General features: G+C 30.2%; 2 protein-coding genes across 3 annotated transcripts; one reads left to right on the plus strand and one right to left on the minus strand.

Moving 5' to 3' along the window:
* Positions 1 to 121: 121 nt before the first annotated feature.
* Positions 122 to 12,181, minus strand: LOC109598095 (protein phosphatase 1 regulatory subunit 37). Of its 2 annotated transcripts, XM_020013927.2 has the most exons (11): positions 12,128 to 12,181; positions 11,953 to 12,068; positions 11,722 to 11,891; positions 6,364 to 6,975; positions 5,905 to 6,002; positions 4,683 to 5,097; positions 3,911 to 4,185; positions 3,665 to 3,853; positions 3,297 to 3,416; positions 2,973 to 3,238; positions 122 to 2,331 (listed from the first exon to the last, which is right to left on the minus strand). In XM_020013927.2, the coding sequence occupies exons 3-11, from the start codon at positions 11,846 to 11,848 to the stop codon at positions 2,184 to 2,186; spliced, it is 2,250 nt and encodes a 749-aa protein (XP_019869486.2). In that variant the 5' UTR covers positions 11,849 to 11,891; positions 11,953 to 12,068; positions 12,128 to 12,181; the 3' UTR covers positions 122 to 2,183. The 2 variants fall into 2 exon arrangements, with proteins under 2 accessions (XP_019869486.2, XP_019869487.2); XM_020013928.2 differs by having other exon boundaries at positions 11,953 to 12,158.
* A 1,377-nt stretch (positions 12,182 to 13,558) lies between these two features.
* On the plus strand, positions 13,559 to 17,388 carry LOC109598081 (putative Dol-P-Glc:Glc(2)Man(9)GlcNAc(2)-PP-Dol alpha-1,2-glucosyltransferase). The gene is made up of 5 exons (XM_020013898.2): positions 13,559 to 13,970; positions 14,022 to 14,189; positions 14,244 to 14,403; positions 14,457 to 14,587; positions 14,644 to 17,388. Exons 1-5 carry the CDS (start codon positions 13,803 to 13,805, stop codon positions 15,379 to 15,381), a joined length of 1,365 nt encoding a protein of 454 aa, XP_019869457.1. The 5' UTR covers positions 13,559 to 13,802; the 3' UTR covers positions 15,382 to 17,388.
* Positions 17,389 to 17,573: the final 185 nt, after the last annotated feature.

The following is a 17,573-nucleotide window of genomic DNA, read 5'->3' on the forward strand; positions in this document are numbered from 1 at the left end:
AGCTCTCATTTTGTAAAAGAAACAGCGAGAACTTATTCAAGGTCCTAATTTGTATCGACAAAGAATATTTTAAAGGAAATTTTTTGGAAGATTTGGAAACGTATTAAAACAATCAAAGTAATTCGGTTTAAGAGAAACGTTTTATTATAAATACAAGTAATTTTGACAATAATGGTTATTTGTTAAAATACTCTTAAGATATCATACGTATCACATCCATTTATCACATACACATAAATATAAATAAACCTATAACAAAATGCATCGTGCATGCGTAAATGGTATAACTCTAACAAAATATTTTGGTTATTTTAACATATGGAACAATAAGTTTGTTTTGTACCAAAGTTTCTACTAACTAGACTCCTAATCTTAATCCCAAGGTATCTAACAACATCAATATAAAAATATATTTATTATACAACTGATTATAATTACTTTTCCCGTATTTTTTATTTAATTATATACAGGGCATTTGCCATTTCTTCAACATTCATTATTACTCTAATTTGTATCAAACTTAAAATTACTAGTTTTTGTCGACACCACACAACATATATCACATACGCATTCAATATTGTACAGGTCATACAATTTCCAACAATATTTTGAGGTACTCTGTAATATATAGACAAAAACAATTTTCTTAAAAATTAAGTAAAGACGACCTTCGTCAATCTACCCGAATGACACACACACAAACGACTACATAACATTCCAAAAATATAGCAAACAACATTTAAAAAATATATAGAAAAACGTAAAAAGAGAAAAATATTTATTATGTACATATAAAACATGGCCCCATTTGTTACTTTTCACCGACTGAATTATCATTAATTTGAATGAAGTACGCGTTTTAAGACGACGGAAAAAAATTAAGTCACAAGTTTACATTATTTAAGTATTTGTTTGCCGTTGCACACGCATAATATTGTTGTGCGTTGTATTTCTCACAAAAATATGAAATTTAGGTTCACATCAATCAATATGACAATAATATTGGTTGATGTGTTCAGTATGTTAAAACTACGTAACGTAATTTTTATACTATAATTGTCAAAATCTATTTAAGAACTGATTCTTTTTATTAATAAATACTAGTAGTATTTAGAGAGCTGGAGTGGACAAAGACAAAATGAAAGAGGAAAGCGTCCATGAGCTGTAGAGCACCAAAGCACAACAGCAAGTGTTTCACCTTGTCGACCCTTACAATACTTTGGCATATCTTTGGATTGAAACCATGCGTTAAACTAAACCCGTATATATACCTACTTCTATTCCTGTATTGCATAACCCCATACATAAGTTATCACCAGTTGATGATAATATTGAATAATTATGTATTAGGAACGACAGTTATTTCAGTCAATAACAACAGAATGTTTTGTAGTAGTACAAATTAGATGTTGTGTGACTTCGGTAAGGAATGACTGAATGGAAGATCGTTTTTGTCAGCTGATTTTAATTATATCAGTAACTGCCACACCCTGTACATATTCCGTTATGTGGAATAAAATGGTTATACCAGAATTTCCAAAGCTTATGTCAACAATAAAGTACATTTAGTGTCTGTAGGAACAGCGTCAAAATATCTGGTCGTACAATGATTTATGGTAAACTAAAATATGTATAATTTATTGTCAAAAACAGGTAAATGAACCACGATTTTTATGTTGATCACCAGTTATTTTGATAATTTAAAATTTAAATTGGATTCTCCAAGTATCTAAATAAATATGATTTTAAATCAAACAATTAATTGTTTAAGTTTAAGGGCAAATTTCACTGGTTTCGTCTATTAGCGTTACAATTTGTACTATAACAAAAGTAATACAATACGATATAGATTTGGTTACTTAACTAAAGAGCTTAAAAATGAGATCTATGAATGCCCGTATATAGATATAATCCATTGTGTAAAGATGCTTAAAAATGTTGGGAATTGAAATTAAAATGTAGCTTCACTGAGATTTGTTCCCACATCACAGTAAAAATAAACAAAAAAACAAACGAACAAATAATAAAAGTAACCTCTGCAATTAGGCAGTAATACAATTAAGTTTCAATCCTACATTACATGGCATTTGGAAATAAAATTTAAAAAAAAGCTTAACACATTCTATCACAGAACTAATACCAAATATAAATAAGTACTTGTGGTGCTTGGCTAAAGAAACAGTTCAATGATCATTTTCACTGTCGGTGTCAATGGGTAACGCCGTCAACGAGTCCATACTGTCGTTGGACGACACAGAGCTGCGTACGTTTGCAAATTTGCCCGACGGTTCGTCTTCTTCAGGCGATGGAAGGACTTTGGTAACTCTGAATCTGAGCCCAAAACGGATTAGCTCACATCACCAGTTTACAAGTTTATTTCATGACAAATTGACCACTTTTGAAGGCGACACCTTTGGATTTCACTTTGTCATAGTATTTTTAGAGTATTGAAGTGCTACAGAAGCATTAGAGACTCAAAATGAGCTTCAAAATGTTCCACCTCATCCAACAGATGATGACTATAGTATAGACTAGTAATAAACGGTTTAATTTTAAAGATATTATAACTGAGGGTAACTTTTTCTTCAGTCCTAAGAACCCAGAAGAATATTTTTTCTTATGGTATGATTTTGCTTGTAGAACGTTGGCAAAAACTTATTGATTTTAATTATTTTTTGTATGAATTTGAGTGAAATACAATACAGAGTTGGATTCAAACGTGGCCGATTTGGTATTCTATCCTATATACAGAGTGACTCACTTAACTGATTCATCAAAGGTTTCTACATAAAATAGGTGTTCAAAATTTGGGAGCAGGTAGAACACGTCCAGTAATGAAGAAAATCTAAATAATTCTTTTTACTAAAGTTCCTCCTGTAGTACATACAGCCAGTTCTCTATAAACCTTTAATAAATCATGTAGGTGAAACACCTCAAATATTTTCTAACAACAAAAATCAAAACTGACTTACCTATTGGCTTTGGGTTTGGCCGCATGCGTTGCATTGGAATCCGACACCCTGCTAATGGAAAAACGACTTTTACCGGTTTGGACGGGCGCCACGACCGGCTGAGCAATCACCACATGACGTAAATCGCAGCTCAGAGACACCTTCCTCGATATCAACTTCGATATGTTCGATCCTTCGTCCTCCGCCGGCGTCTCCGTCTCCAGACTCTTGTTTATTGTGCATATTTCGTTTATTTGTTTCACTAACTCTTTGTAAGCGTCCGCTTCCTAAAATTGCCGTTCAACATTCAATGTTAACACACTTTTTACCCGATCAGCAACTTACATTGCACGATCTGTTTGTTTCGTCTATTTCGATTTTAGTTATTTTTGTATTCGTTAGTGCGTGGCACAGCTTCTCCACACCGGTGATTTGAATTGCCTTATTGCCCTTTAAGTTTATTTTCTGTAAAGAACAAGGTTGTAACATGTTGTTGGGCAGTGTGGCACATTTAAGGTCGAAACAACTCCGTAACTCTTTTATTAATTCGACATAAAAGCCGTCCTCAAGGCTCAAAGAAACTCACTACCTCATCCACCACATAGTCTTGATATTTCTGTGTGAAAACGTGGCCAAAATAGAAGTATTAATAAAAAAGTTACGGGAGGTGTTCCTTCCTAAAATGGGCCACACTGTTAATTATAATGACATACTCTAAGAGTTTTATTTTTTTGTACAGCTTCAGCTAAAACTTGAATGCCTTTACATGTCAGTAAAGTACACTGTAACCCTAAACCTTCCAATGAATTAGTTTCTGGCAAACTGGCGCTGATGTGCATTAAAACCTCATCAGTCAAGTGATTGAAGCCAATATTCAGTGTGTGGAGGTTCTTACATTCTCTCTGTAAATATATAAAATAAATACTTCTAGTACCTATGCTGGTTATTAATACACTTACAATAATATTACTAATACAGGGTCCACTCTTCTCAGTTATTTGATTGTTGAAAACCACCAACACAGACAATCCATAACCAATACGGACTTGTTTACATAAACCTTTCGAAAGCGCCTCGAATCCACGATCGCCAATAAAATTATTGCTAATGTCTAAGACTTTCAAATAGAAATTCATGGTTAAAAAACGGCTAAGAACTTCCGCTTCTTTCGTATATAATCCGGTTGATGGAAGATACAATTCTCTTAACGTTGTGTTGTTGATTAAATTTTCAACTAAAAATTTAAGCATTTTTAGGTACTCCTTAGTGTGGGTGCTAGAGATGGGTTAACTCTATGTTTTAAACTGGGTTAACTAGAATTAACTCCCACAACTTTTACTAATTGAGTAAATTGAATGTTGTGGTACATTATTTTATTCAATAAGTCACTTTCAGAGGAAATTATAGAAAATTATTGGTAAAATAGACCTTTTCATGTATAGAGATATCATGAGAGATGTAATGGAACCATTTGCCAACGACAATTTACCAGTTACATGGGTTTTTATGCTTGATAATGACCGAAGAATGCGTCCAAAGTTGCTCAAAATTGGTTAAAAGATGAGGTTCTCGATTGGCCAGCGCAAAGTCCGGATATAAATCCTATTGAAAACTTATGGAAATTGTGGTTATTAGCTGAAGAGTTGTGGGATTTAATTTCAGTTAGCTCAATTCAACAAAAACCTGAGTAGCCCCATCTCTAACGAGTACCCCAGAAACCAGACCACTTACTTAAATAAAAACTGGGCAAGGTAACTAGTGTACACCCGTCAAATTTCAATGTTGTGATGTTCGTGTTCCTGCTGACCGTGTGTATCAACGGTCTCGTGTAGTTCTCATCCACCGACATCTCCTTCAAGGAAATCGATTCCAGCACCTTGATGTTGCTGCACGCGTTACAAAAACACTTCCACGTCTCCTCGTCGTCGAACTTCATCCTCAGCTCGATGTGACAAACCGATTCGTAATATTCGAGCATGTTGAGGAATTCGGTTATAGTCGACGGCGTGAACTTGCTGTCGCCCAACACCAGCGTGTTGAAGTTCGACACCTTGAGTATGTCTTCGAGGGTCTCGTTCACTTCGGACGTTATGTTCACAGATGACAGGTTCAATGTTGCTGAATGGTTTGTGTTGTTTTTTATTTCCTGTGTACGACATCAAACTTCAATCGGCAATCAAGCAATTTTTTATTAACTTAATAACAAGTTTCTACATAATTTATTTGTCTATAATTTTTACGTGGTATCTGTTTAAAGGGTTCAAATTTGTAAGCTCATGTATTGTATATAAATATATTGTATATTTTTGTACCTTATATTTTAAATATATATATTTTAAATATTATATTTATTTTTTTAAAATTCTTAAAAATACACTTCTTGCACTCAAATCCTAATTTAGGAGATGAACTAGGTGAACAAAATTAGATAAGATATCAGGATTTAAAGGAAATGGGACAATGAAAATAAGAAATATTCATTTAATTCTAACGATTTGACGATGAATGTAATTTTAATTAAATACATTAAAGTGTAATCGCATATTTAAATAACAAAAAGTTGGTGTTATCATCCTTGTTTTGAGGTTTCCTAAATAGCTGAACTATCAAAAATTAGCATATATTTTCAATAATAATTAGTTTATTAAGAAACCATTTTAAGATTAAATAATTATCTACATTTATTTAGTTAATCTACCAAATATGTAAATTTATTACTCCCATGAATATGTATATTAAAAGAATATAATAATATAATCAGCTTTATCAGTACTGGAAATTTTTTGACAACATTTTTTAATCATAAAATCAAGTAATTTAATTAAATTTATATTAATAAGTAGAAAAACAACCAAATTAATTTATTAATTTTATATAAACAAGGTGATAAATATATTTAATTTTTAGTATATAAAAAAAACGAATAATAACAATTTGTATATTAAAAACTTACCCGAATTTGTTCTTTAATATTATCTAATTCGATGGTGTTGTGTCTTTTGCAGGAATTTTGATACACATTCAGAATGGCTTCCCAAGACATATCAGTATCTAAAACAAAATAGTTCAGAGTAAAAAACATGTAATGACAGAGTTGGAAGTATTTATATTAAAATATGCGCTTCAATTATCAAGTACCCACAGTTAATAATTGAGGGTCCTTGAAGAACAAAGTATTAATTAGTCCACTTAAATAAAAATTGCTTTTGTTTCCATATATAGTAAATTAAGTAGTTTTGGAAGTACTTCAAGCCCATAGAATTTGTTTGAAGTACATTTGAAAGTACTTGAAGTCCTTTCATTATCCATGAAAGACACTAAAACTACATGCATAACTGCTGAGATACAAGAAGTACTTGAAAGGCCTTTTTCGTTCATATTTCAAGCTCCAACAATAAAATAAAAAACTCACCAATCTTCCAAGGTGTTGGAACGTCGGGCTCCCTGTAGGAAACCAGAAAATCACCCTCTGGAAAAGAAACTCTACGACTACTGGGACTATTGGGATCAGGTACATGTTCGGAGTTATTTGAAGAGGATGGTCTTCTTAAGATGGAAACAAACGGAGTATTATTACGGAGCTGTACACAATATACAGATGGAATGTCACTGGCATTTAGTTCCTCGAAGGGCGGGGAGCCGACAAGGACGGAATCGCCGCCGGCCAACACGTCTAACTTGTGGCCGATGTCGCACGTGTCGAATTCATCTTGGGATGCGGTTAAATTCGGTAGTGGTGTGTCGTCGGCGGGGATTAGGTCGATTTCCGGGCCAATTTGGTCCATAATTTCGGTGTTGGCTTCTAAAATGGGTGGCGTCTCGTCGATGTCCTTGGAGGTGTTTTCAATGACGACGAAATCGTCTTCTGATGTGCTGTCCTCCGTGGAAGAGGGAGCCTTCTCTTCCTGCTTCGGGCAGGTTACCGGGGTGGGTTCCAGTGGTACTGCCAATATGGCTTCATCTATTGAAAATGCTTTGTCTAGTAAATTTGGAGGTCGAGTGGGTTTCTCTTTGGTACATGTCTCTGTAAGAAATTAAAACGTAATTTTTCAACTAATAATAAAAATAGTGGGTTGTGATGGTTTCAATAGTTTAATGTTGATTTATCAAAAGATCAGCTTAAAGGCCCAAAGTGGCACACCCTGTACATATTTGGTTGTGGAATAAAATGTTTATATCAAAATTTCCAAAGCTTATATAAATAGCAAAGTATATTTTATGTCTGTAGGAACAGCGTCAAATATCTGGCCGAGCAATGATTTATGGTAAATTAAAATATAGATAATTTATTGTCAAAAACAGGTAAATGAACCACGATTTTTATATTGATCACCAGTTATTTTGATAATTTAAAATTTAAATTGGATTCTCCAAGTATCTAAATAAGTATGATTTTAAATCAATCAATTAATTGATTAAGTTTAAGGACAAATTTCACTGATTTCGTCTATTAGCGTTACAATTTGTACCATAACAAAAGTACGACAATAAATACGATATAGATTTGGCTACTTAACTAAAGAGCTTAAAAATGAGATCTATGAATGTCCATATACAGATATAAACCATTGTGTAAAGATGTTTAAAAATGTTGGGAATTGAAATTAAAATGTAGCTTCACTGAGATTTGATCTCACATCACAGTAAAAATAAACAAAAAAAAAAAACAAACGAACAAATAATAAAAGTAACCTCTGCAATTAGGCAGTAATACAATTAAGTTTCAATCCTACATTACATGGCATTTGGAAATAAAATTTAAAAAAAAGCTTAACACATTCTATCACAGAACTAATACCAAATATAAATAAGTACTTATGGTGCTTGGCTAAAGAAACAGTTCAATGATCATTTTCACTGTCGGTGTCAATGGTTAACGCCGTCAACGAGTCCATACTGTCGTTGGACGATACAGAGCTGCGTACGTTTGCAAATTTGCCCGACGGTTCGTCTTCTTCGGGCGATGGAAGAACTTTGGTAACTCCGAATCTGAGCCCAAAACGGATTAGCTCACATTGCCAGTTTACAAGTTTATTCCACGACAAATTGACCACTTCCGAAGTTAATACCTTTGGATTTCACTTAAATTTTTATGTTTTATAATATTTTTATAGTATTCAAGTGCTACAGAAGTACCTTATCTTTTCTTTAGTATTAATTTATATCGACAAAAAATTGTTTATTATAATGGTGATGTTGACAAACTCATAAATCCAAAAACACATCTAATTGGTTACCTCCATAGGAGAATAAACTTACGTTCAGTGCACCTTATTTACCAAAAAAATACATAAAAAAGTATCTAAATATTTGTAATAAATCGGTGTAGTTGTTGAGCGTGTTTAAATTATAAACAAAACTGTTTTACTTTCATCTAGTACACAATATAAATTATTTGATTTAAATATCGTTTCTTGCCTAATCTTATGAAAATATTTCTTTTTATCAACACGAGACATGACTTATCTAAAGTTTTAAAATCAACGTGTAATATTATCAAACATGGGTATATCTTGTATGGGTGATCTTAAAATAATAAGTACATGGAAAGTTTAAGAAGTTTTTATTTTATATATCTAATTTTGTACATTGAATTACTTAATAGTATCATCTATCACATACAATGTAAATAATAACAGATAAACGAAGTGAAATATCAGTGTACCTGTTAAGATATAAAGCTTTAAAACTTAAAATAATAATTAATATTTACTTTGCACTAAACATATGTGCTAATAAGCAAGTATATTACAGTTAATCCGTATTAATACTCAAAAATCCAATGGGGGGAACAAATGTCTTTGGCTAAAGGCATTCATTGTTTTAGATTTGATCAATTCCAGTCAGCCCACTTTTTTATCAACTGAATAATCACCGTATTCAATTTATTTTTGCAATTTACGTAATCGGGTGTATTTATTGATAAATAACTTGTTGAGTTGATTATTGGACTGACTGTGATTTACATAGTTTAGAGCACCTGCACATCATCCAGTTTTTGATTTTAATACGATTAAAGCTAAAAATCAATGTTTAATAAATAATCTATAGTTCAATATCCAATTGGATGTTGGACAATTAATTAATTCACTAAGCAAATCTTTTTAAATTTAATGATTATTAATGATCAAAATTACCAGTAATAATCATTTAAATTTTAGCTTTCAGAAGACAATTTTCTCAGTGAATATGTCCACAAAACTGATATTTACAATAATCAATATTACTAGAAAATTATAATTGCTTTTGTTGACAATTTTTACATGACAAATAAATTTTAATTAATTTTGCAGTCTCACAATGGAAAAGTAAAGTAAATTAATTTGATTTCGTTTATAAACGTCATAGTAATAGTAGTAGGAACTATCGAATAATTATTAAAGGCATACACCCAAGTATTGAATGAATTCATTTGAATTGTTTTTATCGATGTATCTTTTACAGAACGTGTATTAGTCAAGTGATCGTGGATGATCGAATATATGGCTGTTTATTTATTGTAATTAAATTATTCTATAGTTCCTTCCATAACAGGAACTACATTGGAGTCACGTCCGTGATATCAGATGTTAATAATATAAAAAATATTTTTCTAAGAAGTGTTTTATCAATGCAAAACCAATATAATATATAATTATACACAACAATTATAGGCAACTATAAATAAAGTTTTGTCATTAATAATATAGAAATAAGAAAAACATATTTATTAAATCATTATTATACAAACATTAAAGTCAGCATTTAATAAATAAATGCCTATATTCTAAAAGGTCTGATGTTGAGGTGGTTGCCAATTTAAGTGATGATTTACAGCAGGTACTTGATATTTTGAATAAAACACCTATTTTGATGTTGTAAATATTTTAATTTTATTTTTACATTTGACTATTTATTTTCCTGCAAGAATAATTTAAAAATGGCAAAAAGTGGTCATAAATCTGTTTTGATGCAATGGTTCTGAATTCTCTTTAATTTCCTCAAATATAATTTTAGCCAGCGTTGGTCTCTCCCTGGCATTCTTATGCCAGAAGGAGCACTACTTCTGAAAGCATCTGTACATTGTTCCAACTTTTACTCAATGCTAAAATTACACAGAATATTAATGCTAACTGACAATAATTTATTGATTGTTTACACATCATGTTTACTTAAAACTTACCTTCAACTGAACCCAAGAAGTTCTTATTAATTAATTATTCTTTCCCATTTTGCTTCCCCGCCTTGTCGTTGTGGTGTCTTCTAATCATTCAATATTCACACACTGGATTCACTGAGACTGATGTGAATTCCGGGGCGGAACAAATATAACAAATCTGTGCACGCTAATTTTTGCAATCGAGTTATTACTCGATTACTTTAAAAACTATTCTGGCGACATCACATTTATAATTTAACTCAAGGAAGAAATGCGAATGGAAATTAATATTATTTAATAGAGAATTATAATATATTTTGTAGGGTCTTGAACATAAATATACAGTGTGGCTCATTTAAAAGCGGGACATCACATAAAATTTATATCTTCTCGTCGGATTTTGACATTTTTTTTTAATTGTAATGCATGAAATTATGTACTTATAGATAAAATGTAACCTTTTTGGCCCTAAACCAAAACTCACAGAGTAATTTTTTAGGTGTAATTGTAGAAATCATACATCATAAAAAAAATATGCATTATCAAATATATTTACATAACAACTAAGTTTGAATCACGTTGTTCATCCGGTATTAATAATAAAAACAATAAAATATTTTTTAACAAATTAATATTACATAATGGTAACACATAAATATTCAATTTTAATCGACAATTTGTATGATATAAAATCATCAAGTCCATTACCTAATCTACAAATAGTATACATGTTGCAGGAATGTGATCTTTAATAAAAAATAATTATATTTTTCTAAGAATTGTTTTATCAATCCAAAAAAGAATTAGACAATAAATATATACAATCATAAATATAATTTTTAATAATATAGCATACAAATAAGGCAAAAATGTGTAAGAACTTTTATTTGTGGACAAATCTTATTGGACATTCAACAATTTCCCAGATTAATTAATACACTAATACTGAGAATAATTAACATTATTTAACGGAAAATTAACACAAGACTCAGTGGTCTTGAAGATACTGAAATAAACATACACATAAACAATACAACAAATGTTGGTGTCATTATCTTTAAGCAAGACTTTTGAAAACCAGAGATAATGATATATCTAATTAGACGAAAGTTTTCCAGTTTCCATACATACAGCGTTAGTGATAATTTTACCGCCATTTTGTTAAATTAAAAAAATATATACATATATGTTTGAAAACAGTCGAAAATGTAATATTATTGGATACCAATTAAACATGTTTCACGATGCCAGTTGAACTAATAGTGACAGTACTTAAGTCACATAATGGAAAATTATAACAGTCTTTGTAGGGTCTTGAAGACATCACCATAAATAAACATATACTTAAACATTACAAATATTGATGTTATTAACTTTATGTGTCATAAAGTTAACAAATAATTTGAAAATTCTGTCTGTGTTTATCTAATTGGACAAAAGTTGAACATAAAAATACATATTATTTAGTTTTATTGAATTATTTATAAACGTAAATTCTTTGAAAAATAAATTGGGTTAAATTTTTGTTGAAATGGAGGCATGTGAGTGTGAATTTGGTGTAATTAAAGTAAAATGTTTTGACACATAAAAGTTGTTGTCAACTGTCTAAATTTAAACATAAATTTATCTTACCAATTTCTGTGTCCGAAACGTATGGGTCCAGTGTCCCATCAATGTTGTGGCTTGTTTGGACACTGCCTGTTTCACTTTCATACAGCAGAGGTGTGTCATGTTCAATCTTACATAGCACTTGATCCATAACATTAAGTATTAGTGTAGTGCCTTCTTTCTGTTATCACTAGCTAAAATTTCAAATGAAATGAACACGGGCACACAATAACAACATTGACAATTTGGCCTTACCTTTTGTTTGGAACATTCTTTAATGAATTGTTTTGATTGTTGGTGACTGAATTCGTAGTGCATGTAACATCACACCAATTCTGATTTGTGTTATCTGATAACTGGTTTTCAAAATCCTAAACATAAAAGTCAAAAATCAACATGGATGAAGCGCGAAGGGCCTATCACTACATACATCACAGATATCAAGGAAAAACCTAAACAGATTCCGCGGACTACTGTGTTTGATGTTACGAAGGAGAGGGGATAATGTCATTTCACAGAAGGGTTGCCAACAGTCTTAATTGTAAATGTAGCACAAGTTTAGGATTGGTGAACTTTAATATACACACTTTGAATTTATATAAATCGAAAAGACTAGTTTTTTAATTTTTTTATCCTTTTACCAATAACATTTGAAATTAATCCACCACATGTACCAAATTGCACCATGTAGACAAATAATTGTATACATGTAAAAGTATTGTTGCTGGGACATTCCATCCCAAATCATCCAATTTGAATCCGACCTCTTTGGATTTCCCCTAAATTTGTGTCTTGAGGATGTCATTAAATACGTTTATGTACTATTTTTAGTTTTCAAATTGTTAATTTTTATATGAACCATTCAAAAATACTAGATAAGTGGTGGCCAGTGAAATAGCACAAAATTAAACAATTTATTTCATAAAAGGATTTGTTTCAAAATTTATCCAGTAACTATATAAAATATATTTCATTAATTTAAAATATATATTTCTATACTTTTTTGCCACATTTTTATTTCACTGAGATATTACTGTAACAAACATATTAGTCTATTTTTACGGTTTTGTACCACTATTTAACAATACTCTTAATAATAAGAATTTATTCGTAGTAAAATTTATACTATTTTATTGCTTAGCTCACTTTCAGTAGAAAGAAAGAAGAATTGCACTCCAGAGAAGAGAAAAATAGTAATTAATATGAAACATCAAGGCTTAAATATTGTAGGATGGATGGACATTATGGTTTGGGGTTCTTTTTCTAGGCATGGTACAGGACCATGGAAGATGTAATGGAACCATTTGCCACCGATAATTTACCATTTATGCATGATAATGACTGAAGCATGCGTCCAAGGTTATTCAAAATTGTTTAAAAGATAATCATGTTGAGGCTTTCGAGTGGCCAGGGCAAAGTCTGGAACTAAATCCAATTGAAAATTTATGGAACGACATGAAGTCTCGATTAAAACATCAAAGAATAATTGAAGAGTCGTTGACTGGAGGTTGGAAGTGTACTCAAAAAAAATATTAATAATTTTTTAAGTTATGTATAAATTAATTAATAAATATATATTTTTTAAATGCCCATTTATTTTGTTTAATATTTAAGTAGGAATAAAATGACTAATTGTAGAAAGAATAGATTGTTATTATTTTAAATAAAATATAAAATATTTTGATTACTTTTAATTGGAGGTGTGCATTTAATTAACAATAAATAATAATTTTACTAAATTGTACTAGTACTGGAAATTGCAAAAAAAGTCATTATCATAGTCTGGTCATAAAATAAGTAACTGTCTTTTTGTTCTGTAATGTTTACATCATTGTTTAAACCAGTAATTTGTTTATATTGTTTACATGTAGATGTAGATATTTGTGTACACGTAGTCCCACATGTTCGTCGTTAATAATAATGTAAAAATAGTTTTCTAAGTGCATGTAACAATATTTAGTCAACGTAAACCATCTTCGCGTTCTCTGTGCAAAAAAAATAGTAGCCGGTTTTTGGTTAGAAATATATGATAAAAGATAACCCCAAATATAAGATGACATTATGAGCATTGTTATGAGGAGTTGAATAATAAAACAAGTTCAACCATGTGGAATATATCGATGTCAACAATTTATCTTTTGGTCACATCAATAATTTACTTCCTTTGTACCAAAATAATCTTCGATAACGTATACTTAACCTCCAAAGTTGTTGTTGACGAAGAATTTCATTTGGCAATTGGACAGGCTTATTGCAAATATGAATATAATAAGGTATTTAACTATATCGATGATTTAATTGAACTGATTTTAGTTTCGTTATAGTGGGATCCGAAAATTACCACTTTGCCTGGTCTGTATTTAGTGAGTTCGTTCATATTGGGCCCCCTTAAACAATGCGGCGTTTATTATTTGAGGTCGATAAATATAGCAGCATCTATCCTAAACTTTTACTTGTTTTATTTCCTTTTAAAGATATACAATAAAGATGAGGTAATTTATTTATTTTGTTTTGTCCTGTTTCGTACATATTTGTTTTTGTTTTAGCCTGCTTGGAAAAATATTTTGTCGGCAACAAACTTAGGGATCCTTCCGCCTCTATATTTCTTTACACATTTATATTACACTGATACCATGTCATTGACATTTATTTTGTTGATGGTATTGTTTCACGAAAAGGGTTATGATTTTTGTGGGTCAATTTTCGGTAAATTAACAATTTATTCCCCAATTAAAACATACATTTAATTTATTTTTTAGGATTCTTTTCAATTATAATGAGGCAAACAAATATCATTTGGGTTTTGATGATTTTAGGGAAAATAGTATTAGATGAAATCTACCATTGTTCAATAAAACACACAAACATTACCATAGAAAGTTCCACTAAGGTAAGTAAAACTTACATAATAACTTAGACTGTGAAAAAATTGATGTTTATTTTTAGGACATTTGGACTTTAAAAGATACATTCCTTTTAATTGTTAAGAGATTTTTCTTGAAGTGCAGATTGGAATTTTGGTTTAGTTTTCTCGCTTATTTATCCATAATAGTATCTTTTGGTGTGTTTATTTATTTAAATGGAGGCATTGTTGTGGGTGACAAAACTGCCCATAAAGCCACCTTGCATGTTCCTCAACTATTTTATTTTGCTTTGTTTTCCTGTTTCTTTGGATGGCCATTTTTTGCGACCGAAGTTTTTAATTTTGTTAGATTCGCACAAAAGTATCTGTCCAGTATTGTAACCATGCTTGTGATTTGTGTATTGATCGTGCATCATAACACATTGGTGCATCCTTATATGTTGGCAGATAATAGGCATTACATTTTCTATATATGGCACAGATTTTATGCAAGATATGAATCATTCCGTTATTTGATAACTGTTGTCTATGTGTTTGCTATGTATGTTATCATGAAAAAACTATGGAGTCAAGATGTTGGCTTTGCTTTGCCATATACTATTTGTATAATTCCAGTACTTATAATGCAAAAATTAATAGAATTTCGGTATTTCTTGGTCCCATTTATACTGTTCAGACTGAAGTTAAAAAATCCAACCGAAGAGAGTATTAGTCTTGAATTCTTGACAAATGTTCTCATTAACGTTCTCACATTCTATACATTCTTTAATAGGGAGTTAAAATGGAATAACTACGATTATCCACAAAGAATAATGTGGTAAATGTATATTATCTTGCTATTATATTTGTGATAATTATTTTAAGAAAATTTTATTGTTATAAATCTGTAAAGACTGTACAGCTGTGTATTTACATATCTTTAAAAATGTAAATTATTGTTAGAATGAGTACTGTGTTTCTTGAAACAAATGCTTCTGAATCAATTTATTATTAATTATAAGAATATTTTTTCACATTTATTTGTACTTATTCAATTTTTCTTCATACAACACATGTACCATGTAAAACAGTTTGTTTCATTTTTTATAAATTAACAGAATTCTTAAATGACTTAACAAATATTCTTATAATGTTTAATAAATTTCGCCTGGTTCAACTGAAATATCTGTTTCTAAATGTGAGTTTTTATTAAAAAATATATTGCCAAACATAGTATTATTTTAATTATTTATGGCTTAAATTATACTTACATTATTCAAATTAGTATTAATTGATTCTAAGAATTTGTAAATATTTGTTTTACTTTAATAATTAATTAAACTTTCGATTCTACCAACTTATAAATGAAATTTGTTTACAAACACATATAGGTTACAAATATTATAATAATGTAACCTAAAAGTAAATATATTGCTAGCACTGGATAAAAAGTGGGAGAGTGAATTTCAAATTGATTGAACAAAATCATTATTTATTTCTTGATTTAAAAGAAAATATGGACATCAATTGAATCTGTACCATCTTACTTAATAATAATTAAATAAACTTGATTTTACCAACTTATAAATGAAGTTTACTTATAAATACAAAAATAATCTCACATAAAAATAAATGTGTTGGCAGCACTGGCTAAAAAGTGGTGTAATAAATTTGAATTTCTTCGAACAAAATTTTAGATTAAAGGAAAAGTTAGGGTACGTGTAAAATAAATCAGAATGTTTCTTTTGGCTTTTTTATTGTGGGATAAATTTTTCTATGTATGGACAAAATCTAATGAAATACGATTCAATTCCTTTACAAATTAATAATGTCTGTAAGCTTTGTACACAATAACATTAGGAATATCTGTATGTAACATTTTGTTTAGGTTCTTAATTACACTATTCTCACAGGGAAACAAAAATGCAACATTTTTGGCAATTTGTATAATAAAGTAGAACCACAACATACGAATACAAACTCTTAAAAACGAATGCCCATATCACATGTTGGACTTGATAACTGCAGACATAAAATAATACAACTCATTTTTAAGGGTCCGTCTTTAAGAATTGGAAATCCTGATGCTGTTGTTTCACTGTATTTTTTTTTAACCTACTTATCATTGCAATACTTACCAATCAATACACTACAAGCACTAGATTACGGAAATAATTGTCTATTTCTTAAATTTAAATTAAATAAAACTTGTACTGTGTGCTGCTTGTTGTCTATTGATCTGTTAACAATACTATAATATAACATCTACTTAAGAAGAAAAAATCAATGCACCATTACACAGAACAATTAAAGCTACTCCTATCTTTATAATTGGAATTCGTCAGGATATGCATAATGACTTGCCATATTTTATAATTAATCTAAAAATAATTGCTTGTCTTTAATAACGGTACATCAATTAGACCCTTCTTAACATCTGAACCGTGAAAAAATCAAAATTTCACATGTCTGGCCTCAAAAATGTAATAATCGAATTTAAAAACAGCCAAATATTATTATAATACTGCTATTGTCTGTTTTGTAAATTCTACATTATACTTACTATAACTAAAGTCAAATGTTATCTGATTGTAACAACTACGATGCGATCGGATGATCCTCTCTTGTGAACCTGCGAATTACTACCTAAAAAACTACCTTAACTTTCGGTTGCAATACTAAAGTGAGAAGAAAAAACTGAGTGTATGAAAATAGTTTTATAATTTCCTTAGTTTGATGTCGACTTATGAGAAACATCGGAGAAAGACTTAGAAAATTTTGATTGATCCACTTTACCCTATTACACTGTAAAATTGAACAATGTACATTAAATGTATGTTTAAATGGCAGTGTTTTTTATTATTATTTCATTTTTTTTTGTCGATTTTGAGTAACACTGCAACGAAACGTTAATATTTGAAGCCACGCCAAAGAAAAATCGAGGTGACAGTGACACAGTATCAACTATAACACAGGCTAGTAATACCATGGTAGTTCAGAATATCATCACGTCCATCATAGGTAAATAACATTA

Source organism: Aethina tumida, chromosome 1, assembly GCF_024364675.1.
Source record: "Aethina tumida isolate Nest 87 chromosome 1, icAetTumi1.1, whole genome shotgun sequence".
Lineage (NCBI taxonomy): Eukaryota > Metazoa > Arthropoda > Insecta > Coleoptera > Nitidulidae > Aethina > Aethina tumida.

Excerpts from the sequence above, each read along its gene's own strand:
- LOC109598095 (XM_020013927.2), bottom strand. The coding sequence starts at position 11,848 with ATGGATCAAGTGCTATGTAAGATTGAACATGACACACCTCTGCTGTAT. Across the intron at positions 6,976-11,721 it reads CGTTTCGGACACAGAAATTG|AGACATGTACCAAAGAGAAA; the intron begins GTAAGATAAATT and ends AATTTCTTACAG. Across the intron at positions 4,186-4,682 it reads CTTGCCCAGTTTTTATTTAA|TTGAAAATTTAATCAACAAC; the intron begins GTAAGTGGTCTG and ends TTAAATTTTTAG.
- LOC109598081 (XM_020013898.2), top strand. The coding sequence starts at position 13,803 with ATGTGGAATATATCGATGTCAACAATTTATCTTTTGGTCACATCAATA. Across the intron at positions 13,971-14,021 it reads GCAAATATGAATATAATAAG|TGGGATCCGAAAATTACCAC; the intron begins GTATTTAACTAT and ends GTTTCGTTATAG. Across the intron at positions 14,404-14,456 it reads TTTTTGTGGGTCAATTTTCG|GATTCTTTTCAATTATAATG; the intron begins GTAAATTAACAA and ends TTTATTTTTTAG.